At 39.4% G+C, this 15,038-nt stretch overlaps 1 protein-coding gene across 1 annotated transcript; it reads left to right on the forward strand.

Moving 5' to 3' along the window:
* The first annotated feature begins 364 nt into the window (after positions 1-364).
* On the forward strand, positions 365-3,535 carry FIBIN (fin bud initiation factor homolog). The gene has a single exon (XM_004050841.5). It carries the CDS (start codon positions 976-978, stop codon positions 1,609-1,611), a length of 636 nt encoding a protein of 211 aa, XP_004050889.1. The 5' UTR covers positions 365-975; the 3' UTR covers positions 1,612-3,535.
* The last annotated feature ends 11,503 nt before the right edge of the window (positions 3,536-15,038 follow it).

The raw sequence follows: 15,038 nt of genomic DNA on the forward strand, positions 1-15,038 counted from the left end.
AGGATCTCATTGTCCTTTAACTTACTAAGCTGGCAAAATTTCATTTTTCGGCTTCTGTTCTTATACATACTAAAGACTACACATTAAGCAACTTTCTGTATTTTCATTTCATCCAAAGTATTGTTGATATAAATTTTAATTAACCAATCATTTTCAAACAAAACTGTAATTTCTGACACTTTAAATTTGCCTTCAAAGTCACAAAGTTTTAAAGATAAAAATAGATATACTCAAAAAATCCAACCTGATATTTATTGAGACACGTGAAATGGCATTTTTCCAGGGTAATCATTCCTTCCCCCTCCCAATATGTCAATAACAAACCAGGATTTTTGTGGTGGAAATTCCATTTATTCTCTTCTCATTTTCTCTTTCGAGCTAAATTCTATTGTAGAGTCTTCCCTTCCAACCTTTAAAAAGCGACCCTGTACCTTTAATAGTGGAGACCTGGTGAGAGGTTCTTTTCCAAACTTGTTCCCTGGCTTCCAAGTGACGAAACCAGCTGTAATTTGAGAGCAGAGAGATCCTCAGGATATCTTTAGCCAAAGGAAAAGCTCCGCATTCCCACCCAGTCCAGAAATTGAAATACTATCAGGGGGCAAGAGCCTTTCTCTCCAGCTACACATTCTATCTCCCGGGAGCAAGGGGAAACTCCGAGAGGAGGGCAACAGAGCCAGCATCTTGCCACGGCCCCGGAGGAGGGGTTCCCCGCTACGCCTGTGCCGGAGGAGTTCCAGCCACCGAGCGAGGGGCGCAAGGGTGGGTGCATCCTGCGCTGCGGCGGGCGCGCTACCCAGACGCTGGTGTGCAGAGCCACATGAAGCCTGCTGGGGACTGGGGGCCAGGGAGCAGCAAGCCGGCTGGGACTGAGGCGGACGCTGTCTCAGGGAGACGCTGACTCGCAAAGACACTCCCTTCCTTGTGCCTGGGTAAAAAGTCTCCTCCTGGGGTCCCTGGCCATCCTGAATATCCAGAATGGTGTTTCTGAAGTTCTTCTGCATGAGTTTCTTCTGCCACCTGTGTCAAGGCTACTTCGATGGCCCCCTCTACCCAGAGATGTCCAATGGAACTCTGCACCACTACTTCGTGCCCGATGGGGACTATGAGGAGAACGATGACCCCGAGAAGTGCCAGCTGCTCTTCAGGGTGAGTGACCACAGGCGCTGCTCCCAGGGGGAGGGAAGCCAGGTTGGCAGCCTGCTGAGCCTCACCCTGCGGGAGGAGTTCACCGTGCTGGGCCGCCAGGTGGAGGATGCTGGGCGCGTGCTGGAGGGCATCAGCAAAAGCATCTCCTACGACCTAGACGGGGAAGAGAGCTATGGCAAGTACCTGCGGCGGGAGTCCCACCAGATCGGGGATGCCTACTCCAACTCGGACAAATCCCTCACTGAGCTGGAGAGCAAGTTCAAGCAGGGCCAGGAACAGGACAGCCGGCAGGAGAGCAGGCTCAACGAGGACTTTCTGGGAATGCTGGTCCACACCAGGTCCCTGCTGAAGGAGACACTGGACATCTCTGTGGGGCTCAGGGACAAATACGAGCTGCTGGCCCTCACCATCAGGAGCCATGGGACCCGACTAGGTCGGCTGAAAAATGATTATCTTAAAGTATAGGTGGAAGGATACAAATGCTAGAGAGAGGGAATCAAATCAGCCCCGTTTTGGAGGGTGGGGGACAGAAGATGGGGCTACATTTCCCCCATACCTACTATTTTTTTATATCTCGATTTGCACTTTGAGAATAAATCTGAGGTCATCTTTAAAAAGAGAAAAATTGGACACTTGAGTGATTTTGTTTTTAGTTTTGTTTTTGTACATTATTTATGTGATTGTTATGGAATTGTCACCCGGAAAGAACAATTTTAAGCAATGTCATTTCTAGATGGGTTTCTAATTCTGCAGAGATACCCGTTTCAGCCACATCTAAAAGAGCACAGTTTATGTGGTGGGGAATTAAACTTCCCCATCCTGCAGATTATGTGGAAATACCCGAAGATAATAGTGCATAGCTCCTTTCAGCCTCTAGCCTTCACTCCTGGGCTCCAAAAGCTATCCGAGTTGCCTGTTTTTCAAATGAGGTTCAAGGTGCTGCTTTGCATGCCTGCCAACCCATGGAAGTTGTTTCTTACTTCTTTTCTCTCTTATTTATTAACCATGGTCTGAGAGTTGTTTTTGTTTTATGTAACAGCATTGCCACAAAACTATAGGCAAATCGTGTTTGCAGGGAGATTTCTGGTGCCTCTGTGGGTGTGTGTAAGTTAAAGTGGCCACATTTAAGAAGGCCAAGCTTTGTAGTGGTTGCACAGTCACACTGATATGCTGATTTGCTCTTTCTCATTGTATGTCTATGCTTTGTCATCAGTGTTATAGTAAATTACAAAGAAGCAGGTAGATCGTATGAACATACCCACAAATGCCTATGATTTAGGTTACCAATGTATTCTTTCTCATTTGGGGTTTTGCTTCTGTCTGTTTATTGGAAACTTGTACTTCAAGTAGGGGGAATCCTAATTCTAATAACTCCTTAGCTAAGTTTTATTATTCAGGCAATAAACATGTTTTCATGTAATACTGGCTTACTTTGTAATTTACATCTGTAACTTTCATATTTCTAAAAGGGGCCAATGCAAAAGGAGAGAGAAGGACTGGATTTAAGCCAGTTTACTTAGAGTATATGATAAAGAAGGCAGAGGAATAGCTACATATTTGGCAATTCTCCTCTCTGTAGTCACCCTGACATCCTCACAAGAAAACAAATCTAGCCATTGCCCGAACTTTAAATTTGATCTCTATAGGTCTGCTTAAAGACTCAAATTTTCTCCAGTTTCTCTCATAAATTCAATTGCAAAAGTTTCTGACAAGGCTCATACCCTGTACCCTTATGCAGAGCAAGCATTCCATCCTAAGTTATAAACTACAATGATGTTTAATTTTGAAGCCAGGTCTACATTATTTAATTAATGGCTTTAAAAGGTGGAGATGCACTTTATTTAATGTCTTTCCCTAGCTAATTCTTACTCTCACCTTAAATATGCTTTCTTGTTGCATATATGCACAGATATACACACACACACACACGAAAATAAATAAATAAATGTTCATATTCTTCTGTTCAACAGACATTTATTTTCTCCTCTCCCTTGAATAAGAAAATAAGTTTTCTATTCCTATGAACTGTCTAATATCTTTCTATTACAGAAGGGGAAACTGAGGTTGGGAAAGGCTAAATGACTTATCCTCCATCAGTTATAACAGCCCCTGGTCTCTTAAATTTAAATACGGGACTTCCCGAACTAATTTTTTTAAGGATACTGAAAAATGAGAGAGAGTGGTCGAATGCCTGAAATTTTGCGTAACTTACTGTACTTAAAATCAATTATAACTTCTTTTTGTGACTCAGGGCCCCACTTTTTGTTGCTGTCTAGACTTGTGTGTAGAAAGAAGATTAATGATCACTTAAAGTAGTTTCCTTCTTTATTCTGAAAAAATGAGGAAAAAATAACAACAGTGGCAAATAAAATCATATTTGGTACTAAAATGTTTGTAGTTTGAAGTCACAATCATTCATGCCTCAAAACATTTATATCACTCACTTCATAGTGATCATTTGGTAATTCATAGACTTACAAATGTCATCTCCTTGATTTTCCCAGCTGTAATGGAAGGATATTGGGCATGTGACAGTGATGGAAAACTGTTTTCCCTGTGCATGCTAATTTCAATCTATTGGTAATGCTTCCATACCATATTATGTTATCAAGGATTCAAAAGACACAGAAGTGAAGAGTGTCATCCCTAATTAGAGATATCTTCCATGGGTGCAGGAAGGGGAATGGTAACACATCTGCTACAAATTTGAAAACCCTGAAATAGATTATGTATGAGGTTCTTTCCAGTGCTAACATTCTATGATTCCTACAAAACCAGAACGAAATTATCTGGCATCCAGTCACTCCACTCAAGCCTAGATGTACAGCCAGTAATCCCACAGTCTTATGTAAATGGCCTCAGAGGGCAAATGGGAATTTCCAGGTGGGGAGAGGAAACAATCCTGAACTGCTAGCCCAGAGAATAACATCACAAGGCTGTTCCAAACCTTCTTAGGGTGGGGAGCCAGACCTACTCACATCTTTCCTCCCCACTTCCTCATGATTCTTATTAGACCTTGTTATTCACGCAGTGACAAATTCCCTTTTCAAGTAGTGGTTCTTTTTATTTCTTAGACCATGGACTATTTTGAGAATTGAAAGAAAACTACACACGCTCTTCTCTGCAAAATCTACTTGCAAATGAATCTATGTAAGTTAGGATATTAATTATTTTTATATTTGTTGGCTACTTAATTTGTGCCAGGAACTAAGCTGGGTTGTGGGTCATTCTGGGATGTTAAAAAGCCTTGGGGCTTCATCTGTAAATCAAGAAATTTAAAAAGCCTCTTAGAGTTTTATTTGGAACAGGAGGCATTTATTATTATTGTTGTTGTTGTTAAGTATAGCAACAATTGAAAAACAGCTAACTTTTCAGAAAAGTCAATATTATTGGTAAGGCTCTGTGCTAAGAACTTTGTCTGGGTCATTTCTCTTAATTCTTACAACAAACTGCATGAGGAAAGCATTTTATAAAATGAAGTAATACATGTCAAGCACTTAGAATAGTACCTGAGACACAGTGAATCCTCAATAAATGTTAGTTGCTGTTATTACTGTTTTTATTATTATCATTATTTTTATTGCTCAGGCCTAGAAAGCCTAGGTACTATTTTCAAGACTAAAACTGTGTGATATCTTATATACCTTATTATGCTGTCAGTTTTAACTGATGATTCTCTAATGAGATATAAGAGCAAATAAAAGAAGAATGTGGAGGATACGGGATTAAAGGGGCCTCCAGTTATCCACTTTAAATGTCCTCTGCAGTTCAGATCCTTGATAATGTCTGGCAGTCAGAAGCTGGTTGGCTTCCCTGTTTATAGAATTACTCATTAATACTTTCTCTGGGAGATGTTTTGTTCAGTACCACTAATTCTTCTCTCAATTGGACCACATGAAAACATCTATATAACTATTTTGAAGTGTTCTATAGGTATCTATCTGGAGGCTGTTGATGAAAGACACCAGGCTACTTTAGCCTCTGCAACCACCAAAGCCAGGCTCCTGGAAGCCATCAGAAGCTATAAGAAGCCAGCAGGTGTGTTATGCACAGCAGTACCAAGAAGCTGTGTCCAATAGTTCACAGACTTTTCATTGCCTTTTAAACTCTCATTTACAACTCTGCTAAGGAAATGGGCTCAAAACTTCCCTGGAGGAGCCTTGAAACTTAGATTATAAACTATTTTAGTGAGTTATAAAAATGTCCATGAAACCCACTAATGATATGAAATCACACTAAGGGGCAGTGTGGTCAAATTTCTGATGCATTTTTCAGAGGAGGATTATCAAATTATTTTTGATATTGAATGTAATATTAAATTCCATGTAAAATTGGGATGTAACATTTTATATGGAATAATAATATTGGGTAGAAAATAGAAATGCTAAATATGGTTTATGAATATTTTAATATAAAAGAGAAAATAATTGAAGACGTAAGAAAATTTGGTTTGAAATAGAATACAAAAAGCTGCAACAATAACTAACCAGTATAGAAAATGAGATTCTTTCAATCATCTTAGTAATTGTGGAGTTAAAGTGGTCCTTAGGAATACTATTTCTAAAGTCAGGATCTCGATGGATATATCATTCATTAAATATTTTAATATGCCACTATATGAGGTACCCAGGATAATAATAGTTTATAAATATGTGAGGAAACTGACACCTAAACAAATAATTTAAGTACAGAAATGTGGGAGATTGGAGTATGTAGAAGGTTCTATGGGATCTCAGCAAGAATCTAAATTAGAATTGTCTGGAAAATGTAGAGTAGTGTGCCTTAGTCTGATTTGTGCTGCCATAACAGAATGTCTGAGACTGGGTAATTTATAATGAACAGAAATTTATTAGCTAACATTTCTGAAGGCTGGGAAGTCCAAATCAAGGTATCAACATCTTGTGAGAGCCTTCTTGTTATGTCATAACATGGTGGAAAGAAAGAAGGCTACAGAGAACAAGAGGGGGCCAAACTCATTCTTTTATACTGTCACCAACCACACCCATGAGCATGGAACCCTCACGGCCTTATAACCTCATTAAGGTCCTACTTCTTAATGCTGCTACAATGGCAATTAAATTTCAACATGAGTTTTGGAAGTCCCAAACATTCAAACCTTAGCACAGTGCAAATAAAACAAAGATTTGGCATAAACACACATTCAAGACATGCAGGATTTTTATTCTTGCTGCTAGTATTATTGTTGTTTAGCCTTTTCAATAAGACTTTTCTGATTACAAAAGTCATTATCGGCCAGGCGTGATGGCTCAAGCCTGTAATCTCAGCACTTTGGGAGGCCAAGGTGAGTGGATCACAAGGTCAGGAGTTCGAGACCAGCCTGGCCAAGATGGTGAAACCTCGCCTCTACTAAAAATACAAAAATTAGCCATGCACAGTGTCAGGTGCCTGTAATCTCAGCTACTCGGGAGGTTAAGGCAAGAGAATCACTTGAACCCAGGAGGCAGAGTTTGCAGGGAGCCAAGATCGTGCCTCTGCACTCTAGCCTGGGTGACAGAGCAAAACTCCATCTCAAAAAAAAAAAAAAAAAAGTCATTATCTGCCAAATGTAATAATATAGAAAACACAGTACCATAAGAAAAACAAAATTATTCATATTCTCAAACTCCTTCTGCCATATACTCACTGTTTGCATTTTGGTATACTTCTTTCCATACTTTTCATGCATATCTGTGTGTATATTTTCTCTTTAGAAAAATTATTATAATAAATACATAGTTTTGTACCAATGTCTATTTCAGGTGTTAAGAATATTTAATTGCATAAATGTTTTTAAAATGCTTAGATCTATCCACAATGTTTCAGGAGGCAGAAGTTCTAGGTTCTAGATCTTGCCTCACAATATATTGGCTACGTAACTTTGAATGAGTCCCTGAAATGTTCTGAAATTCAGTCACTTTGTTTGCAAGATGAAGATAATTATAGCTACCATTTACTAAACAGGCACTGCTCAAAGTGTTTTCCACATATTATTTTATATAATCTGGTTAGAATTATATTCCAGGTTGATGTTATATTTTATAAATTTTTCAGATAAAGAAAATAAGACACAAAGAGCTTAAGTGTTTAAAAGTTCCCTCTTGCAGGCAGTTAAATAACTACGTTTCCTGAACTAGCTAGACAGGAATGGAGTCAATATTCAAACACAGTCTGACCACCTTGCTTTCCTGATAGTTCCTGAATGATGTTTTCCCTTTCTGAAGGCAGTAGACTGGACACATAATTTGCTAACTGTCTTCCTATTCTAGGATTGATGATAAATGGCCTCCAAAATGAATATTTCTCTTATATGATTTTATTAATTGAAAAAATTCAAAATCACATTTTCTTGAAGAAACTTTTTCTTTCTCTGCTTGAATTTACGTTGGGTAAAATATAAATTCCTGATACCTGCATGTATCACTCCATGATTCTTTGCCTAAGAGCAACTGGCTTCTTTTACATTTTCCAGGCCCTTTCACATGCATTATCACATTGACTATAACAATTTTTTATAGATGCTGAACTGGCATAGACAGTTTATGGTATTCACCATTTGGCAGGCTGCAGTCCAGTGTTCACAGCTAGCAAGTTCTTCTGTCATTCTGTTATACTTTATATCTGAATCCAGATATAAAACGATTTCTTAGACCAGGCACGGTGACTCATGCCTGTAATCCCAGCACTTTGGGAGGCTGAGGTGGGCGGATCACTTGAGGTCAGGAGTTCAAGGCCAGCCTGGCCAACATGGCAAAACCCCGTCTCTACAAAAAATACAAAAATTAGCCGGGTGTGGTGGTGCAAGCCTGTAATCCAAGCTACTTGGGAAAGGCTGAGGCATGAGAATCACTTTAATTCAGGAGGCAGAGGTTGCAGTGAGCTGAGATCGTGCCACTGCACTCCAGCCTGGGCAACAGAGTGAGACTCTGTCTTAAAAAAAAAAAAAGATTTCTTGTCCCTACTGGTCTCCCAGACTAAAAAATATATACTATTAGGAAGTGCTGTGTACTATTTTAGATAAGAAGGTTTAAAAAGACCCCTCTGAGTAAGTAGGAGATATCTGAATTGAACCTTAAATCTTAGGTAGAAGCCAAGAATGTGAATGTCAGAGGAAAAACTGTTCCTGGTAACAGAACAGTAACTACAAAGTCCTTCAAGCAGACACAACTTTATATGCATGATAAAAAAAGAAGAAGAAAAACAGTGGAATTATAGCAGAATAAATCAGAGAAAGAATAAAAGAATTTGGGTTGAGAGAACAACTGGGGTTTGGTAACAGACGAACTGGATGGCCATAATAAGAAATTTGGATATTATTCTGACTTCAGTGGAAAGGCACTGGGGTGTCTAAGCAGAGGAGTAGTATTACTTGATTTACACAAAAAGGCCACTATGGAAGATTAGTCTACAGGGAGGCAAGAGTGGAAGCAGGAAGGCCACTTGGCCAGGTAGCTCCTAAGATATGCCGATTGTAGATGATGGTCTAAGGTAGTAGTGGTGAAAATGGCAGAAACTGGTGTTTATCTTACACCGATATGTCCTACTATGGCTTTTTTCCAAAAAAATCTGTGACATTCTTCCCAGCCTGCTCCTACATTTATCCAATTTTCCATCTCTAATTCCATTTATCCCCTTTTGGGTTTGATGTTAGTATTGCCTCCTTCTGATTCTTGACCACCTTCCTCTCCTGACTCTCAAAGAAATGTATGAATGGGATTTAGCTTCTCTTCCCAACTATATCGGGTAATGTATGGATTCCAGATGACCTCTCTGACTCTAAGTCCCAACTCTGCCCACCAGCCCAAGCCCTGTTTACCCTACTTATGGACTAGAATCGACAGATCTATAAAGGTGAAGAGTCAACCACACGCATACCTCACATATTTTACAATTACATATAAACACTGCATTAGAGTTTAGACATCTTCCCTTTATCAGTGATCTCTTGTCATCACTGCATCTGTACTTATTCTGCATTTTTCTTCACAAGAGCCGTATCTAAATATAAAAAATATAAGCTATATCTAAATATAAAAATGCTCTCTTGAGGATTTCCAATGTCTTCAGTATTCTACATTGCCTTGAATTTAGTAAGGCCATGCAACATTCTATTTTGACTCTAGTAAGCATTTACTCTGATGACTTGTATATTTTACCATTTCCCCCTTTTGCTTTTCCATGAAATACAGAAGATATTTTGTATGTCAACAGCTTGCTGTTTACTGAAAGGACCCTGACAGCTATGATTAATAAGGTAAAGTCTCCGTGCTCCAGGGTTGGCAGTAATGGCTTGCATTTTCCAGTTGTGAAAAGTTTCCTCCTGCAGGCAGTTAAAGAAATGTGTTTCCTGAATGTCTTCTCTCACTTTGATCTTTTCCCAACTCTCATCCCAAGACCAAGTGAACGGGTATGCTCCACTCAACTTTCAAAATGTAAGCTTTGCTGGCAGTTCCACGAGTTGACCACTAACAATTTCCACCAGATGCTACTATAGATTAAATTATAAAGTGGAAAACCTAGTTAGTGAGTTTGCATTGCTCTGAGTTATATTTTTGCCTACCCTTCAAACATCCATTTTCTCCTGCCCCAGTTCCCTTCTCTCCTGTTCTCTCCTCCTTTTTTCTCTTTCCCTCTCTGCCTCCAGACAGTATAGATTTCACTGTTAGAGGCTAAAGAAGTAAAGGCAGAAACTGATTCACATTGTGCCTTTGCAACATATTAGCTGGGGAATCTGGGCAAATTGTACAACCTCTTAGAACCTCGGTTTCCTCCACATACAGTGGGGAATATGACACATGCTTTGCAGTGTTCTTATAAGGATTCGATAAGCCAATGTATGGAAGGGGCTTAACATAAGACTGAGAAATAATGTCACTATTCTCACACAATCTGGCAACATGTAGTTCATTGAGGATCCTCTTTTAAGAAAGAATACCTTATATGTTCTTTGGTTGAAAAAGCTGTGTTTCAAATATGCCTTTGGGATTCCATGTATTTTCTATGAGACAGTCTTGACCTCCTCTTCCTGGCAGGCTCCTCAGAAGCCAAATATGTGCTTGTTCCCATTCATATAAGAAAGGTTCCTATACGTGTGTTTGCACCACAAACACCCCTTCCCTATTTGGGCCAAGAAAATGAATGCTGCAGCAGGAGATAACAGAAAATTTTCTTACCCTTTATTTCCAAATGTTAACAGGACCTTTACTTTATGCCTTGTGCATGGAGGTGATGCACACGAAAGTAACTTGGGAATTTCAGGATATAGACAGCAGCAGTGAAAGAACTCTCAAAACTTGGCAATAGGCCACCAAGTTAGAGAAAATAACAGTATTAATTTCTAGTATTTATTGAGCTATTAACTATATATTAAATACTGGGTAGCCTGGAAAATTCCAGTTTTTAGGCCTACAAGACTGAAGGCTACACCCCAAGTGATCTCAGTATGGAAAACCTTAGGGTGACAGCACACACTTCCTTCTATAACCCCAGACTCTGTATGATTTGGTATCCCTAACTGGCAGGTCAGGAGCTTAGCAGAGCTGGTAGACTGGACTGATTCAAGCCCTGTTTCAGGTCTGGCGTACATGAGCTTCACTGAGAGTACCTGCGTACATTTGCACGAAACTTTGATGACTTGTTGAAGTGAGAAGGCAATTTGGCAATTCTCCAGCTTGCCTGCTTCTCCCCATGCAACCTCTACCTGGGCTGCAAAGAGGCCTTGGCTCAATTGAACAGGTAGTCAAGATAGGATATTGTGGCCCCTCTCACACATCCCTAGAAGAAGTTTGAATTTGCACCCTTTTCAATACAAGAGGAGACAATTGACCCAGTGAACATTAATACATGTATATATTTAGCTATAAATATAAAGAATAAATATGCATATTTCTTTTCTAAATTAAAGGCATTTGGGTCACTTGAAGAAAAAACAGAAAAAGAAAAAATCTTTAACTGGCTCAAACAAAAACTCATTCAGGCTTAGAAATTGTCAAAGGCAATAATGATAAATACTCATCCCATAATCATATTTTTATAGGCCCTCTTATTTCCAAGAGTTTCACCATAAAAAGGATCACAGTGAAATATCTGGACTGACAGTTCACAATAGTGGTATGATATCAACAGGATGTCAGGTTTTACAGGGCTTTCCCACATCCTCTGTAAAATTCTTACCATTACCAAAAGATGCGACTACCACTTTTGCCTTTAAATCATTATTTTTTAAAAAAAACCTACCTTCCAAAAGGGCTATTTGTTCATTCCTCTGTTCATTCACCACCTATTTATTGAGCACCTACCAAGTACGGTTGCTGCTGCGCATAGAGGATAAAAATGGCAATAACAACAAAACAGATAGTATTACCTACTATATCTATTACTATGTAACACCATTCTGAGCATGTAACTTGTATTTAACACAGGTAATCCTTGCAACAACCCTTTAGGAAGGTTGCTTATAAACTGTTCTACTATCTATAGAATGTCACCTGATGCCTGTGCCAGCCATCCTCTGTCACTCTCCTTGATCTCCAGCCCTGCCACAAGTCCCTTCTCTGGCTGACAGTCTCTCTTGATCTGGCTCACCCTTCTTTATAGTTGAACCATAATTCTAGAAGGACCACAGCATCTTCAGACTGGGAGTTGGGAATATGTAAAACGAGTTCTTCCTCAGTGATCCCAAATGCTAAATAAAACGAACTTTGGGTTAAACTGAGAAAGAGACAAGAGTAAATTAGTAAGAGAAGACCTTGACTTCAGGCTCAAGTTTGCCAGGATTGAGCCAGCAAGCCACAGAACAAAACTCAAGATTTCAACATTATGCTAACCTCTGTCAGATTAAAATAGTAAAAAACCATACTTGTAATTATATCCGTAGATATAGTTTTAATCTTGAGAACTACACAGTATAAGAACATTAGAGTGAGAAATAACCTTAACAAATGGAGAAGCCTAAACAGGTGAAGAAACTGATTCCAGGTCCTATAGACTCCTGGTATTAAGGTCAAGAAGTCACAGAATCACAAAGCCAGCTCATCTTATTTACCTGGTCACCAGCTGCCTGAATCCTTATAATAGAACAGCCTTGACAAGTGATTATACAGGCTGTGCTTCAATTCTTCAAATTATGGGTACTCCTTTCTCTCTGGCTGGGGTCAGGTTGAGGGTAGGGAGGTGGGTACATTCATTTGTGGTAGAGTTCTAACTCATAAAAATTGTGTTACATTTTGAACTAAAACCCTTTTACATTTTGAACTAAAGTCTTTCTCCATGTATCTTCTACCATTCAAAAACCCACAGCCCCCAATTATTTATCCCTTTTCCACATCAAATTAATCAAATATCTGGTGGCACCTTTTGCCAGCCTCAATATCCCCAGTTCCTACTACCTTTCCTTATGTAACATAAACAACAACCCAGATCTCCCAGCTCTAGTTTATTGCTAGGAAGAAAAGGTGTATAGTAGTTAAAAGCATGGGCTTTGCAGAAAGACAAATCCCTAGGTTGAATTTCATTTCTACATTCATATTAATATCCAAGGACAATTTACTTAATTTATATATCTTGATATATATAAAGATATATCTTTATAAATATATCTATATAAAGATATATCTTTATAACTATATCTATATAAAGATATATCTTTATAACTATATCTATATAAAGATATATCTTTATAACTATATCTATATAAAGATATAATATATCTTTATATAATATATCTTGGTGTAAGGAATATGGCTGTGCTTTGGTCAGGGATAGGCCGAAGTAGGATGTTTACAACCTGCATGACTCAGTGAGTTCAGAGCACAGGCATTTAACTCCACTTGTTATCACAGCCATGTAGCCATAACATGGGAAGGCCCCCCCTTGGCCTTAAGCCACTGTTGTCTGTAAAATCTATAACTGCCCTGTGGACACTGTATAGGTGCACTGGTGCCCAGAGAAACAGAGTCAGAGCTGTCCATCTTTGCAGATGGACAGGAGGGAGCCAGGGAACTGCTAGGCTTGTCCATGCCCAAAGACATAAAGGGTTAAGCTGCTGACTCTGAAGCAAAGGGAGAGCTCACCATGCAGCTGCAGGCATGGGGGCTGCAGGAACCACAGAGCCGGAGCAGACAGCCGAGATAAAGAGAGAGCTAGTGTAAGAAAGCTGTTGATGAGAGCTGCTGCTGAATAAAATCATCTTGCACCTGCCTGCGGCCCCCCAAGTGTTCTTTCTGCTCATCCAACCACTCCCTTTGGACCTCAGTATGACATTTGGTATAGTCGTGAACCTGACACTTGGGTTTCTTTAATTTAAATCAGTAATGACGATACCCACTTTGAAGGGTTCTTGGGGCAAGTAAATGAAATAACATATGTAAAATGCCTAGCACCTTACCTAGCATTTTGTAGAAGTTCAACATATATATTTGAATGGATAAATAAATGAACCCCTAGTTGGATGCTTTGTTTAAACTTGGCACTCATAAGTGAGTATTGTAGAATGAAAAGCAAACCTGGAGAAGACCTTGTGTAGGGGAAAGGAGCAGAGGGAGAATGAAGGAGAAACAGCCTTAATGAGAACCCAAAGCTGCCATGGCTGACGAACTTTATATGTAAGGAAACCTCAGCCCTTTCTGTAACAAGTTCGCCAACCATCTGACAGCAGCGTGCTTCACACTCACCTGTGCTCACAAAGGGGAAAGGAGGGAAGACTCATAAATTCAGGTCCTTTTCAACTAACTCTGAGCTTTCTCATAAAGGTGTGACCACTTGTGAATTTGAGATCCCAAAAGCTAAGTTATTTGGGAATGGGATAAATGGTACTTTATATCTTTTTTCTTCTTCTTCTTAAAAAATAGCTGAACAGACTTTCCTAACTCTTTCCCAAAAGCTTCATGTTCAGGCTGAGCTCAGCCCTGGAAGGTCTCACACTCAAGAGGAAGGCCTGAGAAAGTCATTAAAGGCAAGTGAAGGCCCTGGAATGGAAATACACAGGGAAGATGGAAATTCAATTGGCTTTTCCTCTCAGGTGATCCATCTTTCAATAACAGGAAGATGAAACCAAAGCAAACTGTCTCAAGGATAACATCTCCTAAACCATTATAAACTTAAAACATCGCTTAAAGCAGGGGCTTTGGGGCACAGCTTGTCATATCTTGAATCATGGTTCCCCTCATTATATGGGCTGTTTGTGGCAAATAACTGAAACTCCCTGGGCCTCAGTTTCCTCCTCTGTAAAATGGAGATAATGTCCCTTATTTCATAGGAATTTAAAGAGGAACAAATAAGAGAGTCTAGCTTGTATACTGTCTGGCACGTATGTTAAACTATTTCACTAGATGTAAAGTAATGTATATATAGCAAACAATCTTTGTCCTATTAACATGAAGGGATCAAATAATTAAAATGAGTCCACACTTTTTCTTCTCCCCATTGCCTGTTTGGCCTCTCCTTCTCTTCCTATCTCCCTCCTGGCTCTTGGTAGAAAGGAAAGAAACTGTACAAACACATTATCCACTTCTCTTCCCGACAAAAAGTTTATCCATGAAGAAGAACCACATGCACTAGGAAAAGAGAATGACATGGAAAGGAAAGGGTAGAGGGCTGGGATGGTGCTAAGCATCCTGCAGTGCATATAACAACCCTCCATGACAAAGAGTTATCCAGTCCAAAATGTCAATAGTATCAAGGTGATGAAACACTGGGCTATAATATATAAAACATAAGGGAGTAGTGGGACAAATGGAGGTGGCAGTTAGATTGAGGATCTTGGATATCTAAGCTAAGATAGCTAAGATTTCTTTCCCAAAGTAATGGGTATATTACAGGATTCAAGGCATGAAGAAAATAGAATTTTAGAATAACTTGTTTTGCAAAGTTGTGTCTAATATAGGAACTTAGAGATA

The sequence above is a fragment of the Gorilla gorilla genome, chromosome 9 (genome assembly GCF_029281585.2).
Source record: "Gorilla gorilla gorilla isolate KB3781 chromosome 9, NHGRI_mGorGor1-v2.1_pri, whole genome shotgun sequence".
Classification (NCBI taxonomy): Eukaryota; Metazoa; Chordata; class Mammalia; order Primates; family Hominidae; genus Gorilla; species Gorilla gorilla.